The sequence below is a fragment of the Vitis riparia genome, chromosome 10 (genome assembly GCF_004353265.1).
Source record: "Vitis riparia cultivar Riparia Gloire de Montpellier isolate 1030 chromosome 10, EGFV_Vit.rip_1.0, whole genome shotgun sequence".
NCBI lineage: Eukaryota > Viridiplantae > Streptophyta > Magnoliopsida > Vitales > Vitaceae > Vitis > Vitis riparia.
In genome coordinates, this window is record NC_048440.1 from 7,787,047 (window position 1) to 7,808,263 (window position 21,217).

Genomic DNA, 21,217 nt, shown 5'->3' on the forward strand with positions numbered 1-21,217 from the left:
CAATTAAGTTAAAGCATTGTGCTTAATTGATCTAACATTATAACGATTTAACAAATCAAGTGAGCTATCATCATGTTTGCTCTATAACCAAAATATCGTGATGGCTTTTTATTAGGACATCTCCTACCAATAATTAATTATATTTTAAAAAGAATTTTCTATCCTTATGAAAAGGTTACACTTAGTTAGATTGATGAACCAAAATCAGATGAAAAGAAATTCAAATAAAATTGAGATAGGAAGGAATTCAAATCTAAATAAATAAATAAATCAAATCTACTAAAAGACCAATTTACTATTAAATGGAATGAAAAAACAAGAATTTTATAATTTCTAAAAGTAGACAATAATTGGAATTCTAAAAATACTTTTTATTTATAAAATTGAAATTAGAAATAGGGTAAATTTCATTCATCTCTCCTGAGGTTTGAGTTAAATACACTTAACTATTATGAATTTCAGATTTCATCAAATACCTCCCTTTTTTTAAATCAAAAGGGAGGTGAATGAAAATAGAAAATGAGAAGGGGAAGGGATGATTTGATGAAATTTCAAGCTAATAGTGGCTAACTGTTAGGGAAGATAAATGAAAATAACTTTTAGAGATATCTCACCAATCTATTATATTTTTAAACTTTATCATACACTATAACACCCCAAAATAAACTTTAAGGGCAAAATAGTAAATTACAAATTAATTAATTAATTAATTAAACTCATTAAAGGTAAAAAAAAAAAGTCATTTTACAATTAATAATCCTTTGTATAAATTAAAATTTTCTCTTGTCTTTTTTATTCAAAAAACTCTATTAACCAAAAATCAAATAATTGGAGAACATAAGGTTAAAGGTTTGAAAGTCTAGAGTTTAAAGTTCAGATTTTTTCAAGTAAGATTCTAACCCTAGATTAATATATTATATTCGTTAGTTAGTTTTAAACACATTAAATATTCTTTAGAAAATTTTAATTTAGATTAGGGTTAGTTTAGTTAATTTATTTTAAGATTAAAAAATTGAAATTATGAATATAGGTTGTTTCATTAATGAAAAAAAGAGAAATTCAAATTTTTTTTAGATGAATAGATCTAAACAATGAAATTTTAAAAATTTAAATGAGTAAATAAATATATGATTATATGTGGCTTAAGGGATTGGAAAATAATAAGAAGAAGAATTGTATATTTCTAGATTTTGGATTTAAGGTACTATGTTAGGGTGACAAAGAAAAAAAAAATAATATGTAACTGTGAGAGGCAAAGGATGGTAGTGGAATAAATTAAAATAATAATAATGAGCAGAGTTGGTGGAGTTGTTAAAAGTACATGGGGTATTTTGTTAAGTAAGAGGGGATATTGGGATTAATAAGAATAACGATAATAATGATATTATTATTATTATTATTATTATTATTATTATTATTATAAATGATAATAATAATAATAATAATAATAATAATAATAATAATTGTGTGATTTGGATGCTTGTGAGTGACATATAGTAGGGTTGTTTGGATGTATAAATGGTTAGAATAAGATTTGGAAGAAATATGAGTTTATAAAAAATTTGGAAATTCATTAAATTTTATTATTATTATTATTTAAGAAGTTGAAAATAATATTGGGTAGTAATAATATTAGCATGAGAAATTAATTAGGATCCCTAATACTAAATAAAATATTTTTAAGATTGTTAAATTTTTACCTTTAGATAATTGTATATGATATTATGTTAGGTGAGAAGTAAATTCGTCAAGCTAAATACTTTAAGTTTTTTAGCGCTTCTTCAAGGTAAGGGAAATTAATGCAGACTTTTATAAAAGAAAATAATTTCCTTTTTATATTGTATTTTGAAATGTGTAAAAATATTATTTTTATCTTTTCGCATTGATCAAATATGTGTTTTGTATGGAAAGTACATTTGATAATTTTCTTTAGTTATGAAAAATGAAAATTTGAGGAGATATGATAGTTTGTTTTGTAAGTTTGAATTAATGAAATAAAGTGTTTGACTTTGGTTTCTATGGTCCTAGTCAACAAGTTATAATTATTGACATTTCTATGACCCTAGTCAACAGGTTATAATTGTTGACATATCTAGCCCTAATCAATGAGTTATAATAATTGATATTTTTATGGCGTCAACGGGTTATAATTGTTGACATTCGATTTTGTTTACCTTAACTAAAACAAATTTGAAACTAGCCACTCATTTGTGAAGGCCCACCTAATTGGGCACCATTTGTTATTTGATAACCAGAGTAAAGATATTTTGAATGTATTTGATTTGGTTTTGATGAAAAATTGTTTTGGAATGGATATGAGAGTTTTCTTAGAAAGTTTGATTGTATTAGCATTTTGAACTCAATTTTTTATAAAAATAAGTATATGTTATACCTCATATTTGCAAGCATGATTAAAAATATTTGATCCATGAAACTGTATTAATGTTTCTTATTGGGCTTTGAGCTCATCCTCTTTTATTGATAATCTTTCAGGTAACCTCAGTTCAGGCGAGGAGTGACTGTTAGGAGGCAAATTTGGCTTTATTAGGACATTTGTTTAAACTCTTTTTATTTTGGAGATTGTTTAGATGTTAAAACTTAATTTGTTTGAATTATTTTGAGTTTGGAGTTATTTGGACAATAACATTTTGGTTGATGTAGTAGTTTTTTTAAAGTTGATACTTGGAGATTTTAGATTTTTGTCCCTACTCTGAATAGGAATTTGGTAATTGGTAAATTTTCAGTTACAATACGAATGTTTGTATTGTTTCCACTTTGAGCCTTTGCGCTTGAGGTGTAAAATGACCATCATGCTTTTGGAGTGGGCTTTAGGGTGTGACATACACTACTAGTTTGATGAGCCTTACTAATTATTTTGGAACCAAGTCAGGTCAGGCTTGCCTTAGGAGAAGCTTGAATTGCAAACTTGCACTCTAACCATTTTTTAATTGTGTGTATATTTCAGGAGAGTGTATGCTTTGAACAAAAAAGGAGTAATTCCAGAGGAACTTGCAACTTTGACTTATCTTACCTTTTTGTAAGAATTTTTCCTGTTAGTTTTTTTTTTTTTTTTTTACTTGGTTTTTGGTAATTAAGCTTTATGTCAAAATCCACCCTCAATTTTGTACCATTTTGGATTTTGAGGGAAGATCTCGGTCGATGACATTTAGCTAGGTTGTTTTGGTCATTGAAATTTCTTTTGATCATTTCTCTTTTTTTCCTTTTGCAGGAAGATTGATCAAAATTACTTCACAGGTCCCTTGCCTTCATTTATCGGAAATTTATCTAAATTATCGTTATTGTAAGTACTAGTACTTCATTCCAAATTCTTTTATAGGAATTATTTATAATTGAAAATAATGACACTTTTTTTTTATCTTTATTTGATAAGAATAAATAATGGAACTTTTTCCAAAATACTTTCATAGTATTGGGGTTTCTTATCAAACAACCCAACTTTTACCATAGGAAGCCAATGATTATTTCTAGCAAAGAGTTATCTTCGTTCACTATATCTTTTTTTTTTTTTAGGTTTATTACCTCGTTCTCAAGAAAGCCTTTCTTATATGTAATTTGAGAATGGTTAGGTGAAAATATTGCAATTAATATGAGGATGTTCCCATTGAATTTGTCTCAAGACTCATAGGCTATGTTTGGTTCCTGGAAAATTTGAGGGAAAATGCTAGGGAAATAAAATAAAGAGGAATATGAGAAAACCATTTTCCTTAACACTTTTTTCTTTCCTTAGTACTTTCTAGGAACCAAATATAGCAAAAGGGTTTACAATTTTTCATTGAAATTCCATTATCTCTAATACATTACATTATTTAAAACTCTTTCAAAGGGAATGCCACCTATTTACTCATTGGAATGAATTTGAAATGATCCTAAATATAATATATTTAGATTACTAACATTTAATTTCATAGGTCTTCTCAGTTATGGTTCTTTTAGGGTTGCCATGTTCAATTATTCAAAATACTATAATTGAAAATATATCTCAAGAAACTGAAAAGCTATAAATGAAATATGAGAATACTAGATATACATAGAAACCCTAAGAACATAGACAAGAACTTTGAATTTGGAGCTTGAGTCAAATCCACTACAACTTAATTTGTTTTATATAATTTATAAATTTTTTGAAGAGTCCCTAATCAATTCATCCCAAGCCACCTCAACTGGTAGATCACTCCTCATTTGGACCTTCAAACAAGCCATGCCTCATGTTCAGTGATTTTCAAAAAGCTTTTGAAGATGTTGCAAGAGTATTAGGGCTAAATACACAAGAACAATTATATAAAGACATAACTAAAGGAGAAAAATTAAAAGAAATTTATTATGCCTTCAATCATTCTATTTCAACTATTATGAAACTCCTCATTTACAAATACTCGTACCTAACAAAATAAAAACCCCTAATAACAATGTTGGGAGGATTTTACATAAAACAAGATCAATTAAGCAAACCTAAGATTCATAAAAACACAACCATGCATGTCGGTGGTTTGATGAGGACCACCGACATGCATGAGAAAAGAATCCACAAATGCTTCACTAGTAATCATGGATATATAATCTTCATCTCTCTTTTTTACACAAGAAACAAGCCTTTCCACCCTTTACTAGAAGGCAAACATGAGTACTTCTTAGTTACACTCACTCAAGAATTTCCTTTCTCATTTTGATTCTTTTCGACAATGATCTTTTTCCCAAAATTCTCTCTCTTACAACGAGTAAAACCTACTCATTCATACCTAAGGGATTCTTGAACACAAGTTTGTTATAATTGAACAATGAATCACAATAAACTTTAACTGAAAATACAATCTAATACATGTTGGCAGCTCAATCATGTATGTTTGCCCAAAATGCTATAGAGTTTGCTTAAAAGGACTCGGAGTCTATTGACATGGACGAGTTTGCCTAAAAGGAAAAGGATTCATGTTACTTTAGATAGTCTTGTATTTTCACACCTTGCATTACTCAAGTGCACCCAAATAGACTTATAGTCTACTCAAACGAACACCAAGTATGACTAAATAAACCAATGCTTTTCAAATTGGACTCCTCTTATCTTAATTCTTCAAATGAGCTAATTCAAAGCCACTTCTCAACAATTCTCTACCTTGGTTGTAGAATTCAAATTCTTAGCATCACTTACCTTTGCCACTTTCCCTAGTTAGTAACCCTTCTCCTGAACAAAGTCTAACCAATGCTTTAACTTATTAAGATGTGGGGCCTCTCATATATGTTGGATTCCCAAGAGTGGAGATTTACTCTGTGTATACTATTTCTCCAATGATTATGTCTTAGATAAAATGAAGCCTCACATGAATATTCTTTTCATTCTCATCATAAATTTGATTTTTGGACAAATGAATTGCACTTTGACTATCACAAGACACTATCGCATATCCTTGTTTCATATCAAGCTAACTGACCAGCCCCTGCATCCATAGTTCCTTAACAACTTCATTCATTGCAATATGCTCAACTTTTGTTGTTGAAAGAGCTACCATATGTTGTACTAAAGCCTTCCTGTTAATTATACATCTTCGTATGTGAAAGATATATCATGTTGATAACCTTTTGCCATCCAAGTCTCTTACATAATCAAAGTCCACTTAGGAATTAACATGCTTACTTGTCTTCTCTCCTCTTCCATTGCACAATCTAACATCCTTAATAGAGTTAGTAACATTATATAGTAGCCATATAATCCCTACCCTCCTTAGATTTAGGTGACTAAGCTTCAGACAACTTAAAATTTTATGCAATTGGTGTCCTCTGGCTTTTCCTTAACATACTAAACTTGTTAAAGAACCCTTCTAATAAACCATTGTTGAAATAAGAACAACACTCAAACATCTCAATTTCTAGTAATTTCAATCCTTAGAATCTTCCCGATTGGTCCAAGGTCCTTCATCTTAAAATTACTTTGCAAAAGTGGCATCATCTTATTGATTTCTTCCATTTTCTTACATGCTATGTATAAGTATGTCATCCACATAGAGTAGCAAATAATTGGCACTATCAAATGGGACATTATTGTAGCACACTTTGTCATGTTCACTTCTTTTGAACCTAGATTATAGCATAAATAACCCAACCTTTTGTACCAGTACCTTGGATATTGCTTCAAACCATATAGTCATTTCTTAATTAGCATACCTAGTTGTCCTTCCCTTTTCCAAAAAGCCCCTTTAGTTATTATATCTAGATTTTCTCCCCAAGTTCCCCATCAAGAAATGTTGTTTTAACATTCATTTGTTCCAGCTCTTAGTTCTTTTATACTACAAATGCAAGTGAACTCTAATAGAGCATTGTTTAACCATAGGTGAGAAGATTTCAATGTGGTCCATTCCTTTCCTCTATGCAACCAATTAATCTAGTCTTAAACCTAACTATTTCCACACTCAAAATCCTTTCCTGCTTCTTGAATCTCAATTATTAACCTACCAAATTTTGCTTTTCAGTTTTATCAACTAACATCCAAGTTTCATTTTTATGCAAAGACTTGATCTCATCCTCTATGGCAGTCCTCCATTTATCACTTTCATGGGACTCAACAGCTTCTATGAAAGTTATTAGCTCATCTTCCATGTCTTAGTTACTAACAAGCCATACGAGATCATATCAACATAGCCATACATGCTAGGAGGTTTTGTGCTTCTTCTTTGCCTATCCCTTGCAAAATTGTAAGAGTCTAATGGATCTCCTTCTTCCCAATACCTTGCTTATCTTCGATTGATTTCTCCAGTGGCTCACGTCAAGCTCCACCTTCAGCTCAACCTTTTCATTTTCAGGTCTCCATCCACATCCCTCTTCTTCCTTTTATACATTTCTTGCTCACTGAAAACCATATTCCTACTCACAATGACCTATAGCCTTTTAATCCTTTTAATTCCCTAAGAAGATGCCCGTGCTTCTAATTGTCCTTGGTTTACATGTGCATAACCTACATGATCAATACTTTCAAATTTTCATAGTTGGCATGTTTTTATATAATTTGAACCCCATCTGAAGGGGTGTTTTAAAGCTTATAGTAGGATACCCATTTATCAAAAAACCTATATGCTAGGAGCCTTTAGCACTATCTATATTATAAACTACATTGACTTCTTAAAATAGATGATCCAAGATCATAAAGATCAATAGAGGTGCATCATAATTAATGGTAGTGACATTAGAGAGCAGACAAACTTTAGCAATGAAAACAAAAGAAGATTAAGAAGCTATATGAGCCTTATACTAGGCTCCTTATGAAGCACAATGGTGAGCTTGATTAGAGACATGAATGACTGTCATGTCCACAAACTTTTATCCTCACACTTGATCACTAAGAAGCATATAACATATATTCCTTTTTATAGTTTACCCTAAAAATAATACATTATGAGCATGTCTTTGTTTCTCTTTGCTCATTACCCTTTGGTTAAAGATGACAATTTTGACGTGGCATACTAACATGACTTGAAAATAACATGAATTTTAATGGGTTTGGGTTAAGTATAATTATGTTCATGTCATAATTGTGTTCATTCATATAACCCATTAACTTAATCGTATCAAAATGACTTGTTTAAATTATATAAGTCTATTAATTTTATATATTTAAAAATTAAAAATTTTAAAATATTTTTAATTATAAATATCATATAATTAAAAAATTAATTAACTAACTACATAAAATGTTAAATATGTCATTATAGATATTAAAATATTATATAACTAAAACAATAAATAAATTAACAAACAAGTCCAAAATTAAAATTAAAATTTATTTTATAAAATAAATTATAAACATGTTATAATTAAAATTAAATAGTTAAATTAATTTAAAATTTTTAAAAATAGATTTGAAAATTAAAACAACTAAAAATTATTTTAAAAGAATATATTTATAAATTTTAAGTTTTAAATAAATTAAACATACTATAATCATGTTAATATGTTTAATAAGTTAGAATCATGTTAACGTGTTTAATGGGTTATAATCATGTTAATACTCGTATCAATTCATATACAATCTAACTTAACTCATTCATTAAATAATTAAGTTAAACGAATCATGTCATGTTATCCACGTAATAAATGAGTCATGTTTGTGTTCTCACTATAATATAATTATTAAATAGATTGTAATTGAGTTGAGTAAATTTTCACTATTTTTTATCTCAACATGACATGATGTGACCTATGCCACCCTTATGCCCTATTGTTTGTTTTTGTATTTTTGTATTCTCATTGTTTTTAAAGAGTACAATATTTTATTTTAGAAAGATTTTGGCATTCTAGATAAATTTAGTTTTTTAAAAAAAATATTACATTCAAAATTCGCCTTTATAAGAATTTTCACTAAAAGGAATTTCAAAAAAAGTTAGAAGTGAAACTTTTGGAGATTAGGCCACTTTCTAACACAAAAACGTTGGATTCTAATTTTCCAGTTGATATGACAAAAGTTCTCTTATTTAGTTAATTTCCTTTTATTTTATTTTTACTTGTTAAACATTGCACATTGATTTATACATGTCATGGAGGTAGTTTCAATCAATATTTAGAATCTCTACCTGATATATAATTAGTGCCTTTGTATCTTTAAATGCTAATGGTTGTCGAATTAATTTTTTTTTTAAAAAAATCATATATTTGTTTGTTTTTGGATACCTTATTTATTTATTTATTTATTGGAACAGATCAATTGCCCATAATGCATTTTCTGGGACCATCCCAAAGGAGCTTGGAAATCTTACGGAACTAGAAGTGTTGTAAGTTTCAAAAACCTTTTATTTGAAATGAAATATCTATTACTCCATGTAAACGAAGCAGCTATGATTTGGCCTAGTTGCGTTGTATACGTCGTGTATACTTTCAAGTGTACTTTATGCTTTCTTTATACAATTGTTTTTACTTATAAAAAAAAAAGAGATGTATTTCTTGAAAAATGAACATAAAAATCTTAAATGCTTTGAAGTTCTGATGAGCACTGGTCAAGCAAGATAAGTCCATATATTTATTTGTAATAAAAAAAATATGCTCTGGACATATATTTAGGGGTGGGATAGGGGTGCAAAGAACTCATGGAGAATTAAAAACGAAACTAAGAATATATTTCTAGTTGATTTCAGGTTATGTTATTATCCTTCCAAGTTTTTTTAGGTCAACTCATAAATGATCTACTTTCTAGAGATAGTTCCTTGATATTTCCATTTTTTAGTCTTCTAGATATTTGCTAGCTAGTGTCTAGAAATATTCTTTTTTGGAAGAACTACAGAGAAATCTAGAGAAGTCTGTTGGTACAAAAATCTCAAGACTAGAGGTTCCAGGCTTAATGGAAGAATTGCTCTGGAATTATAGTCACTGTGGTAGTCAGGAAGGGGACTATTAATGCATCATGACAAAGAAGAGCCAATAGGGATGCATGGTTCCATTTCAAGTTGATTTAAGGAAGACCCTGTTTGATTCATAGATATTATTGTCATGATAGTTGTGTCAATTAGGGGAAGAGAATCACTGCGTAGTAATGTAATTTTAGTTTGGTGATGATGGTGTGGTCACAAGTTACTAGGATGAGCTGACAGTGGAAACCAAACAGTACCCCTACTAAGTTTGCGGAGCACTTTTGCAACCAGAGAAAGCTCAGAGACCAACTGAAATAAGAGCTCTGGTTGGTGTATTAGAGCGCATTCTTCAATACTCAAGTCACTGCTTGAAATAGCAAAATAAGAAGAGAAGGAAGAAGAAAGAGGAAAAAGTAAAGGAAAAATATCCCAATTTGGTACACTACTGACAATGCCAAGGCTATTCACTCACCTCATTTTGGTGCTGTAGTTTTCACTTAAAGGATTTTTTGTCCAACTGTGATTAATCATGTCTAAAAATGGTTAGGTTGGATTATCAGTCCCACTTGTAGAGTAGCATGAAATTGTAACGCCAGGAATGGTCACAATGCCCTTCCATACTGAGCTCGGCACTTGAGGGTTTGGCCAGAGTACACGTTTCATGGTTTGGCATGGGCTGAACTTCCTAGTCGATTGGCTATTTGTGAGAGCCCGAGACTCCGTCGCAGCCTGCCGGATGTTCCTGGTTAGGTCTATTTCCTGTAAGCAGTGGCGGAGCCAGCAATTTGACTCGGGGGGCAACTTTAATGCATATATGGACCTTAGCCCAATGGTCAATGCTTGTTATCGTTAGGGGGGGCATTATCAGTCTTGTGTACGAAACCTCCTGCTGCAAGAACTGGATTTTTATTTTTAATTTTTTTTAACATTTTCAGAGGGGGTGGGTGGGGGCTAGGCCCTACCTTGCCTGTAAGTGTGTCACAATGCACTTTGAAGAAGAGCTAAACCCTTCCTCTACTACTTGCTACACCTTAGAAACTAGAGCAAAAAGCAGAGGCTTCAGCGGGCAGTGGGCTTGCTGAGTGGATCTGGATCTAATTTAGCATTATAACTATATTGATATGTGCTGGAATTCAAGAACTTTTCATGTTGCAAACTACTTTAAATTTGATCCTTGCATTGGACTTTATGACTGATTCACCTTCTCAATTCATAAGGAATCCATGCCTTTGGTAGCTATTACGTTTTTTCAGCACTATAGCATCCCTTTGTAGCACTATTTACTTCACTACCATCAGCATGAATCCAAATGATTGACTTGTTAAATAATACTTTTCAACTCATTTTTTTATGAATTACAGGAACATCTACCTCACATTTGTTCAAAACTACATATTGATCCTCATGTTTATGTGGTAATTTTTAAAAATAAAAAAATAAAAAATCCATGCAGGTCTTTGGGTTCAAATAACTTCTCTGGAAACCTTCCTCCAGAATTGGGAAATCTATCCAAACTTCGTGAACTGTGAGTTCTTTCTTTTATTTTTAATTAGTGAACCTCTGTATGTGAGTTAGAAGTACAAATAGTTTAGTCTTTTCTGAGGGATGTAAACAATCAGCAAATTGAAATTTGATTTGTGAATTACAGTTACATAAATAGTTGTGGAGCGGGTGGTGAGATTCCCTCAACATTTGCTGAACTTCTAAATCTGCAAGTCATGTAAGAAAGACCAGTGGTCATGGTACTTTGTATTTATATTAAAGTCTCTATTATTCTTCTTTATAGATGAAGTTTCTCTTTGGATTTCAGGCAAGGTTCAGACAGTCCATTCACAGGAAAAATACCAAATTTCATTGGGAACTTCACAAGACTTACATCTTTGTAAGCTATACAATTAGAATCAAGAAGCGTTATTTTACCTTCAAAGGCACCTAGTGTAAATGAGAATGCTTAGTTTCTTCTAGTTGTCTTTGGAGTTTCGTCTTATTCTCAAACAGACAAAATTTGCTAGTAGGGACATGGTGCTTAGTGTGGAATGTCTGTAATGTTTTTGTAGGAGATTCCAAGGGAACTCTTTTGAAGGTCCAATACCATCCAGCTTCTCTAAATTGATCTCATTGAGCTCACTGTGAGTTTTCCTTATGTAATCATTTCAAAATTCTTTAGTTGGAGCTCTCTCCCTCCAGTCTCTCTATGTATGTGAGTGTGAAATGGAACCGCTTTTATATTTTATTGGTGTCCGTTAATGATTATGCAGGCGAATAAGTGACCTATACAATGTGAGCTCATCTCTTGATTTCATAAGAGATTTGAAGAATTTAACCGACTTGTAAGACAATTCAGATCATTTAGAAGGATTTCTCATTCCTTTTTTTTATTATTAAATTTCTATATCCATTAATTGACTTCTTCTGATCCCTTATTTTTCTTTTCTTTTTTCCATAGAAATCTAAGAAATGCATTGATCTCTGGTAGTATTCCATCTTTCATTGGAGAATTCCAGAAGTTACAAAGACTGTAAGTTCTAATGCACATTTAACCCTCAAATGTCAAAGTCAACAAATTTTTATGTATTTTATCTGATTCCTTTTGTTCTCTTAAATTTACTTTTGCAGGGATTTGAGTTTCAACAACTTAACAGGCGAAGTCCCCAGCTCTCTATTCAACTCGAGTGCTCTTACTGACTTGTAAGATTCAAATAAGCCTGGTTTCTTGAAGATCCTGGTTATTCCGTTCACCTGACATGTCTTTTCTTCTATTCCATTCTGTTTAAATGGCCAGGTTTCTTGGAAACAATAGCCTCTCTGGAAGTCTTCCAGCCCAAAAAAGTGAAGAACTTGAAAATATGTAAGTTTTTGTTCAATAATGATACGGGAGCTAGCTTCATTTATGTACTTTTTGCAACCACTGATATCTCACAATTTCTGAAGTTTAAGATGTATTTTTGTGTTATGTATTCTTGGAATATTCATGTGTGTGAATGTTCATGTGAAATTAAGCAACTACTCTGTCTTCTTTGAAGAGGAAAAACTGAACTGTCATTTCCTTTAATATTCTGATTTTATGGTGTATAACATGCCTATTGATTCCTGATAATATGTTTTTGCATGCAGAGATTTGTCTTATAATCAACTCTCAGGAAGTTTTCCATCATGGGTAACCTCAGCCTCAGGTTTGCAGTTGTAAGTCTCTTTAACTCACAATACATCCATTTTCCATCTTCATTTAACACACAGCCCAGAAGCCTTGGTTGTTGTTTTCATATAGGCTCACATTTCTCTCCATTTTTTTTCCCCAATATGAATTTGACGAGCAAATGTTCGACAAGAAATATCTCGACAAATTTTATCTGTTGATAAATTATTTTAGTTGTTGTGATGTTTATAAAGTCTTAGACAGGAGCATGGCATGCATATTATTTTTTAAAGGTTTTCCTTGTTCTAGCATTTGCTGGATAGACTTTTGACTTTGTATTGATTTGTTCAGAGATGAAGCTCTCTTGTTTCCTTCAATAAAAAGATAAAATGTGACTTCACATTGAGTGAAATTTAGGATGTTGTCCAGTCATTAGGTCATTAAGATCTAATTTACATATCTAGGAATGAAGGTGTCTTGAGATTTCTAAGATCCGTGGGCTCAAAGGCTGTCCATAACAATTACCTTTTCTATGGGACTTCCAAATCATTCATGAATAAACTATTAGTTAGCCTAAAGAGTACTTAAGGTTCTAAAGAATCAATCAACCAACAATGTTTCTGGCTAGTACTTCACCTTTTGTGCATGTCTCATGTGTGGTCACTTATGGGTTCAATAAATGAGGAAGTAGAAAGATGAAGAACTGAAATTCAATACTCTAAAATCAGAGATGTTCAGTTATCTTAAAAGCTCAACTTATAGGGAATATACCAATAATGTTTATCAGGCTGACACTTAGCAATTTTTTGGACCAAATCATATATAATTCAGCTAATGAGGAGACCATGTTTATTTGGAACAAACTGGAGATTTTGTATATGGTGAAGATTTGATGGGAAGCAATTATGCATGCTCAAGGAGGAGGAGGATACTGGTATTTTACAAACCTTAGTATGTTCAGCGTCCTGTTTAATTTGGAGTAAAATTTGATGAAAAAGATAAGGTCCTGCTGTTTGCTTGGCCGACTCTATATTGTGACCACTTAGTTAATTACACCACCATCGCTTGGAATTAGCACATCATGATGTGATCGCCATTCTCTTGATGAACAAAGACAAAACGTGTTTATGGTAACAGAGTTAGATGGTTCTAAGAGAGTGCAGACTAGTTCAGCAAGGATGGAGAAATGATGCCTGAGAATCACTCAATCAAAAGCAGCAAAATCAATTAATGCCAGCATGCTGATGATTGTTGAATTAGCTGCTGCCACTAAAACAACTACTTAATGAAGAATTAGTCTATGCCAAAGCAAATTAGCTAGCTGATATAGCTTGATTTCTACAATTAACCTGAATATATGGTTCATATAAAAGTTCAAAACCTAGAAGTAGAAACTGAAGTATTCCTAAATGGTCCAACCTCATTAAATCAGATCTGAATAAAATAAGATTGTGGTAAAATACAATGGTAATAACTAAATGTACTCTATGCACTAATAATATCTGTTTATGGCAGAGTTACTGGGTACTAGGAAAGTGACAAGAGATGGAAGATGGGGGCAGGTAGAAGGAAGAGGAACCCAAAATATATATATATTTGCAAGAAAGAGGCTGAAAGGTTCAGTCTCAAAGAGTGAGACCACCAGGACTGGATGGGGGAAGGAAGGCAAGAGGCCCCTGTACAGTTGTATGAAGTGGCCAAGAGAAAATCAAGGAACATGAATCAGAAAACCAAGGTGAAGATTATAGCTCTATAGATCTCTTTTTTCTGAAGGCTTAGGGATGTGATGTACCTTTACTTCATCTTCAGGACCTTATATGAGTTCAGGAGTTGGGCCATGGCAGATTTTTTTTAGGATTCTACAAGTATTTTGCCCAGTAGCTCTAGTAGAAAATACTTGTTTGGAGTATAATTAGGGGCAATTAGGAAAGATGCACATTGTTTCAGGGAGTTGAGAGGCTGAATTTTTTACAACCCTACCTTATCTTTTGCAGTTGATTGGATCCTTTCCTTTAATGATAGGAGGGGCACTGCTAAAGTACTATTAATTATGCTTGGCCTAATTAGAACCCGAAAAATAAGAAAAGAGTCTAGGAATAGAATTTATGGGGATCATGTTACTCTTAGAAATGAATAAAATTACAAGGTGAAGTAGCATAAATGAATATTACTGAATTTGCTTTGTTGAAATCTTGGAAGTGTAATTACTGATGGTACTAATGAACTATACTATATGGATATTATGCAGGAATTTAGTGGCAAACAACTTCATATTTGGTAGCTCAAACAGCAGGTGAGTTATTAAAACAGAGTCCTTCACTGGAAATAATCATAAAAGAGAAGCAAACTGGCGGCAAATTAGTTTCCTTGTTTAAATGCTTCCTCTCTTCAATTTCAAATGTTGTTAAGTAATGTTCATTCTCTGTGCTTACAGTTTTTTCCAAGGATTGAACTGTCTCCAGAGAAACTTCCCTTGCAATAGGAATACTCCACTCTGTAAGCCAATTTATTCTATTAGTACTTCCACACGAAGGAAACTTTCCCAAATACATTTTGAATACCAAAGATTGAAGATACTTATGGACAAAACAAAGATGTGTCTAGAGTGCTTAAGAATGAATGAACATGTCTTTCTCTAATAAAACCAATTCCAAATTGAAAATTGAAAAAGTATTGAGGCATGATCTCACATTGATCACTAGTTACATATATGCATGTATTATTACAGATGCCAACTTCTCAGTCAACTGTGGTGGCCAAGAGATGAGAATTGCTGATGGCACAGTGTATGAGGTTGACAACTCCTCTCTTGGTGCAGCATCGTATTATGTAACCAATACAGAGAAATGGGCAGTTAGCAATGTGGGGTTGTTTTCTGATAGTAGTAATCCAGCATATCTGGAGAACAACTTGAAGCAAGTTGCAGACACTAGCACCCCAGAGCTTTTCCAGACTTCAAGAGTATCACCGGGGTCACTTAGATACTATGGCCTGGGTCTGGAAAACGGTAACTACACTGTAAGTTTGGAATTTGCAGAAACAAAATTTGCATCTCGAAGCACAGAAACTTGGGAGAGTCTGGGAAGGCGTGTGTTTGATATTTATATTCAGGTAAGAATTTCAAAAGGACTTTTCTACTTTTACAGTTCCATCTAATTATTTTGACAATAAGGAAGATCCATTTTAATCTCTCTCCATTTGTTCTGCAGGGAAGTCTTCAGTTGAAGGACTTTGACATATCAAAAGAGGCAGGTGGGGTTGACAAGGCTCTTGAGAAAAAATTCACTGCCACGGTGTCAGAGAACTATCTCGAAATTCATCTGTTTTGGGCTGGTAAGGGAACTTGCTGCATACCAGTCCAAGGTTATTACGGGCCATCCATTTCAGCCCTGAGTGTTGTTTCTGGTAATAACTTGAACGATATTCTATGCATTTCATTTAACACAAGTTCTAAATGGTGCTAAGTTTCCAAATCACAGTTGATCACTGATTTACTTTGCTCAGATTTCACACCAAGTGTCAGTGGAATTCCATCAATTCCTCCCTCAGAGAAGAACAATACTGGGTTGATTGTTGGTGTTGTAGTTGCTGTTGGGTCTGTAAGCTTCATACTGATATGTGCTGTTTTTTACATGAAAATGAGAGCATCAAATATCAACGAAGATGAAGGTACAAAATGGCTAAACCCTCTGGACTCTTGTGCGTGCAGCACAGAAGATCAGATATATTTAAGATGCTGCTTTCTAGAAAATTGAATGAACTTGCCAACATTATTCATCTCATATCATGAATGCATTTTGATAATGGTTATCTTACATGAAATTTCAGAGCTTCTTGGAATAGGCCCCAGACCAAACACTTTTACTTATGCAGAGTTGAGAACTGCAACCGAAGACTTCAATCCTACAAATAAGCTTGGGGAGGGTGGATTTGGACCTGTCTACAAGGTAAACTGAGTTTTATGGTACAAAAGCTACATAATGCATGACATAATCTCCTGCATTGAAGTGGTTGGATTGAATAATTCGGATATTTAGATTTGGCAAATATATAATGCAAAATTTTTGTTACTGAACTGTGTTACTCTGCAGGGCAAGCTTAATGATGAGAGGGCAGTAGCTGTGAAGCAACTTTCAGTAGCATCTCACCAAGGAAGGAGTCAGTTTATTACAGAGATTGCTACCATATCTGCAGTGCAACATCGTAACCTAGTGAAGTTGTATGGATGCTGCATTGAAGGAGACAAACGACTTTTGGTTTATGAATATCTTGAAAACAAGAGCCTTGATCAGGCTCTTTTTGGTAGGAATGCATAAAATATTTTGCATCTTGCATTTCACGTTTATTGCTATTTGGTGGTTGAGAATGGAGGAAGAGAAGCAGTTTTTCTCTGAGAAATGCAGAAAAACAGTAGCCTCCTTTTCACTGAATCTAATTTCAAATTTTGGCTTTTTAACCTCTGTTTGCAGGGAAAAATGATTTGCATCTTGATTGGGCGACCCGCTTCAATGTATGCATGGGAACAGCTAGGGGTTTAGCTTATCTTCACGAAGAATCAAGGCCAAGGATCGTACATAGGGATGTTAAGGCTAGTAATATTCTCCTTGATGCAGAACTTTGCCCCAAGATATCAGATTTTGGATTGGCAAAGCTGTATGATGACAAGAAAACACACATTAGCACCCGAGTTGCAGGCACTATGTAAGCTCCTTCATCCATCTCCTCAGATCCATTCTATGGAAACCTAGAGAAAGTATAGTACATAAATATATTTGTTCTGATATGGTGTGAAATTTTATTTCATTTCCTAGTTTTGGAAACTTCTTGGATTTCTTTTAGGCTTGGGATATGCCTTACTCTTGACTTGGTGCCCTTTGTTACAAGCCTGCATTGAATTCACCTCAACTAAGCCTTTTGTCATGTAACCTTGCAGCGGCTACCTAGCCCCAGAGTATGCAATGCGCGGGCATCTAACAGAAAAGGCCGATGTCTTCGGATTTGGGGTTGTTGCTTTAGAGATCCTCAGTGGGAGACCAAACTCTGACAACAGCTTGGAGACAGAAAAGATCTATCTTCTTGAATGGGTAAAGAAAGATGATTTTGCATGTCTTTTTTTCTCTCTCTTCTTTTCCAAGAATTAAATATTGCTAAATAACTTGCTCCTTCTATGGGGTACTTTATCCTACAATGTTTCTAGGCATGGACTCTACATGAAAGTAACCGAGGTTTGGAGTTGGTGGATCCAACATTAACCGCATTTGATGGAGATGAAGCCAACCGAATCATTGGAGTGGCTCTCTTGTGCACCCAGTCGTCACCATTGCTGAGGCCAACCATGTCACGAGCTGTGGCAATGCTTGCAGGAGACATTGAAATAAGCGCAGTTACCGTAAAACCCAGTTATTTAACAGATTGGGATTTCAAAGATATTACTAGTGAGCTTCTGGACGAGGGAGATACTCAAATATCTGTTGCTTCTAAGAATGGCAGTGCCCACGATCATGGAAAGTATTATAATGATGATGCAAGTAAGCTGGCGCCTTCCCCCATAAATTTCACTGAGCCCAAGCTCCATGAGGTTATTGGAGATGGAAGATGATCACTTTGTCACCGGACATAGCCGTGCATTCACTTTCTCGTCAAGTTTTCACCTTCTAAGCCATGAGTGAACTTCTTCTCCCCTCATATTTTTAGTTCTGGCAGCAGTATTATATGTGTATTGCTTGGATACTTTTTTCATACTTCAAACATTCGCAGGATTTTAATGTACTAATAAAAAGGAAATTACATGTACCGAATACCATGTACTTAGACGTTTGTGTACGCCAATGTTAAAGTAGATCAATGATAGATAATAGACAGGGTGGCTCTCATTTTTCTATTTTCTCCGGCACCTTATAATTTTTTAGCATTAATAAAGTTTTCTTATGAAGTTTTGGTAGTAGGGACAAGGGCTCGGAGTAGGGGTGAGCGTTTATCGTCCTCCCTGTGTACTGCACCCCTCCCCAACCATGCAAACTATCCCTTTTGAGTCCTTTAGTCTAAAGGGGAGCTAAGGCGTCCAGAATAAGGCAGTTGGTTTTAAACGTTAATGGCTTGCTCCCAGTGATGGCTTAGCTTGCAGCCTTCGCTGCCACTGCAGTAAACACGTTTCTTTGCAAGTCAACCTCTATACCAAATGAAAGCAACCTAGCTTGCAGCCCTCACTTTTTCCAAATAAAAACTATTTTATCCCCCCTGTCACACATAAATTAATGAAACAAGGACTGAATTCACCCACAGGCATCCAGATTGCCTCTCCTCCTTTCCTCGCAGTACTTTCCAAGATTAAACCTAACATCTTTCTTAGTTTTGAAAACATGGGTGGGAAATTTAAATTGAAGTCAATTCAATTTTCAATTACTACAGAAAAAAAAAAAAAATCCAAAAATACAGATTTCCAGGGTTTTCTTACAAAAGCTTCAAGGTCTTTCAGGAGACTTCAGAAACAAAATTTAACTTTTTTATTCCCTCACTCGCCTCCCTTAATTTCTTTTCTCTCAGGAGATTTCTCCATGAATGTTTTTATTTTCATATGTTAATCAATTTTTATTTTGGAAATTCGAGTTTGACTAATCAAGTATTTGTGTCCTATAAATATCATGCTAAAAGAAGTTCTGAGCTTTTCATGTGAATATTGCAAAAAATTAATTTGTTTTCCCTTTGTCCTCGAAACTTAACACCCTCCTTATATGTAAGTGGACATGTTCCCATATTGCAAATTGGGGGAGAAGAAACAACCATAAACAAAGAATTGCAAATAGGGGAAGGGGAGAAACAAATGGGGAAACAAACATGCAAGCGACCTCATACCTGTACATGGAGAGATACATATATTGTAAATTAGGGGAGGAGAGAAGCAAACAAAGAATAGCAATTTGGGGAATAGAAAAACAAATGGGGGGAAATGAACAAGCAAAAAATTAAGGGAAAGGAGAACCAACTATAGATTAAGAATTACAAATTGGGGGAGGGGAGAAGCAAATGGAGAAAGAATTACAAATTGGGGAAGGAGAGAAACAAATGGGAAAACAACCATGTAAATTACAGAAAATATGAAGAGATGACTTGAATGCATGACCTCTTGTCAAAATAACCTCTTTATACCATGTTGAATTATTAATTTTTTCAAAAATTTAAATTTGTGAGATTTGTATTTGAATTCAATATGCATATCATGCTCCTTAATAAAGGTATGATCCGTTGAGAATAGGCGTCGTGTTGTGTCATAGATACAAAGTTTAATGTAAGCGTTAGGGAGTAAGACTTGGGGATAACTTCCATCAAATAAATTTGTATCTTATTCTTTCGAATGATAGATTTGTGATTGAAGGTCTCTAACCTCGTAATTAAGTTTTTATATTTGCATATCTCTAGAAGATTGTACAAGTGGTTTTTAAAAATCCTTTGTGTCTTAGTCTTTGATTATTCTTTTTCACTTTCCTCTATTAAAGGACAAAATTAATTAAAAATAATTAATTTTTGAGTTTAAAAAATTTGAACACCTATTCACCCCTTTAGGTATTTCATGAGCAAAATCTATGGACTTTGAATATACATATGATTAATTTGTATTTAAAATTGTTATGATTTTATTTACAAATTTATACTATATAAAAAATAATAAATAAATTCCTCGAAAAAGATGATTTGTATGTTTTTCAACAAGTAATATAATGGAATTTGAAAATAAGATAATTATAATTATTTATATATTATTTTTTTGTAGCATAAAAATCTTATTTTTAAAATTTAATTTTCAGGATGGATGTAAAATTATGGCTTTAGGGAAGATAAAATAAGGTTTATATATTTTTTGTGCATCATTAGTATATAAATGAAAACTAACTTAGTGATAAAGCCCTCACGTGCCTCACTTTTAATTTAAATAGCCAATTTTTCTTTTTTTCTATGCTATTAAGGGCATCGCGACATTCCAACTGTCGAACTTTGGTGGTAAGTCAAAATTCAAAATTTCAGCAAGAATATTGGCTAATATTCCCAATTTGAAATTTCTGACTTTGTTAAACCTTGGTGACAACCGTCTACGCTGTCATTTATTTCTCTGAGGTCGGTCGTGAAGCTTTCGATGACCAAATTTAATTGAATCTTGATTTCTTTATTTAAAATATACAAAGAATGGCCAAGAAATGTAGATGAGATATAGACATTGGAGCTTAGAAAAAAATAATTTTTAGAGAAAATTAGGTTGGTTAATTAGGAATAGTGATAGAGTGGATCGATGATGATTCACTTTGTTTCAATCCCATTTTGTTTATTTATATTTATTTTTATTCTTCTAAGAAAATAGATGAGATATTGGTATTTCCCTTTTAATTTTTATTTTTAAATTTTAAATTCTATGAAAAATAAATTATATTTATAAATAAATATTGAAATATATATATATAATTTATTTTTATTGCAAATGTAGAAAAATGAAAAAAAAAAAATACAACTAAAATACATTTTAGTAGGTGGGTGGTATGGGGGTTCCCTCCACGTGTCCCTCTCAAGCCTAAGACCTCTTCGTCGTCTAAGATAGGCATGTAACCTGTCTAAGATCATTCCATTTAGACCAAGATAAGTTCCGTCTTATACAAAAAATGAGAGAGTTTCCTTCTCCTGCAAGGCCAGACGGGATCGATAGCCTAAACTTGTTGGATTCTTAGATGGGAAGATCAGTCCAATCAAGTCC

At 32.9% G+C, this 21,217-nt stretch overlaps 2 protein-coding genes across 2 annotated transcripts in view; both read left to right on the plus strand.

Annotated features, from left to right (window-relative positions):
- Window positions 1–18,364, plus strand: part of LOC117923303 (probable LRR receptor-like serine/threonine-protein kinase At1g56140) — a 32,935-nt gene extending 14,571 nt beyond the window's left edge. The window contains exons 3-24 of the mRNA XM_034841529.1: window positions 2,966–3,037; window positions 3,230–3,301; window positions 8,700–8,771; window positions 10,798–10,869; window positions 10,993–11,064; window positions 11,155–11,226; window positions 11,402–11,473; window positions 11,603–11,674; window positions 11,791–11,862; window positions 11,961–12,032; window positions 12,127–12,192; window positions 12,459–12,527; window positions 14,729–14,773; window positions 14,915–14,976; window positions 15,209–15,591; window positions 15,690–15,885; window positions 15,985–16,149; window positions 16,309–16,427; window positions 16,572–16,782; window positions 16,950–17,181; window positions 17,414–17,564; window positions 17,678–18,364. Coding sequence (XP_034697420.1) covers window positions 2,966–3,037; window positions 3,230–3,301; window positions 8,700–8,771; window positions 10,798–10,869; window positions 10,993–11,064; window positions 11,155–11,226; window positions 11,402–11,473; window positions 11,603–11,674; window positions 11,791–11,862; window positions 11,961–12,032; window positions 12,127–12,192; window positions 12,459–12,527; window positions 14,729–14,773; window positions 14,915–14,976; window positions 15,209–15,591; window positions 15,690–15,885; window positions 15,985–16,149; window positions 16,309–16,427; window positions 16,572–16,782; window positions 16,950–17,181; window positions 17,414–17,564; window positions 17,678–18,079 — 2,821 coding nt within the window. The 3' untranslated portion in view covers window positions 18,080–18,364. The remainder of the gene's footprint in view (window positions 1–2,965; window positions 3,038–3,229; window positions 3,302–8,699; window positions 8,772–10,797; window positions 10,870–10,992; window positions 11,065–11,154; window positions 11,227–11,401; window positions 11,474–11,602; window positions 11,675–11,790; window positions 11,863–11,960; window positions 12,033–12,126; window positions 12,193–12,458; window positions 12,528–14,728; window positions 14,774–14,914; window positions 14,977–15,208; window positions 15,592–15,689; window positions 15,886–15,984; window positions 16,150–16,308; window positions 16,428–16,571; window positions 16,783–16,949; window positions 17,182–17,413; window positions 17,565–17,677) is intronic.
- The window catches only part of LOC117923304 (probable LRR receptor-like serine/threonine-protein kinase At1g56140), a 60,800-nt gene that overhangs the window by 14,417 nt on the left and 25,166 nt on the right, over window positions 1–21,217 (plus strand). The gene's annotated exons all lie outside the window — the stretch shown is intronic.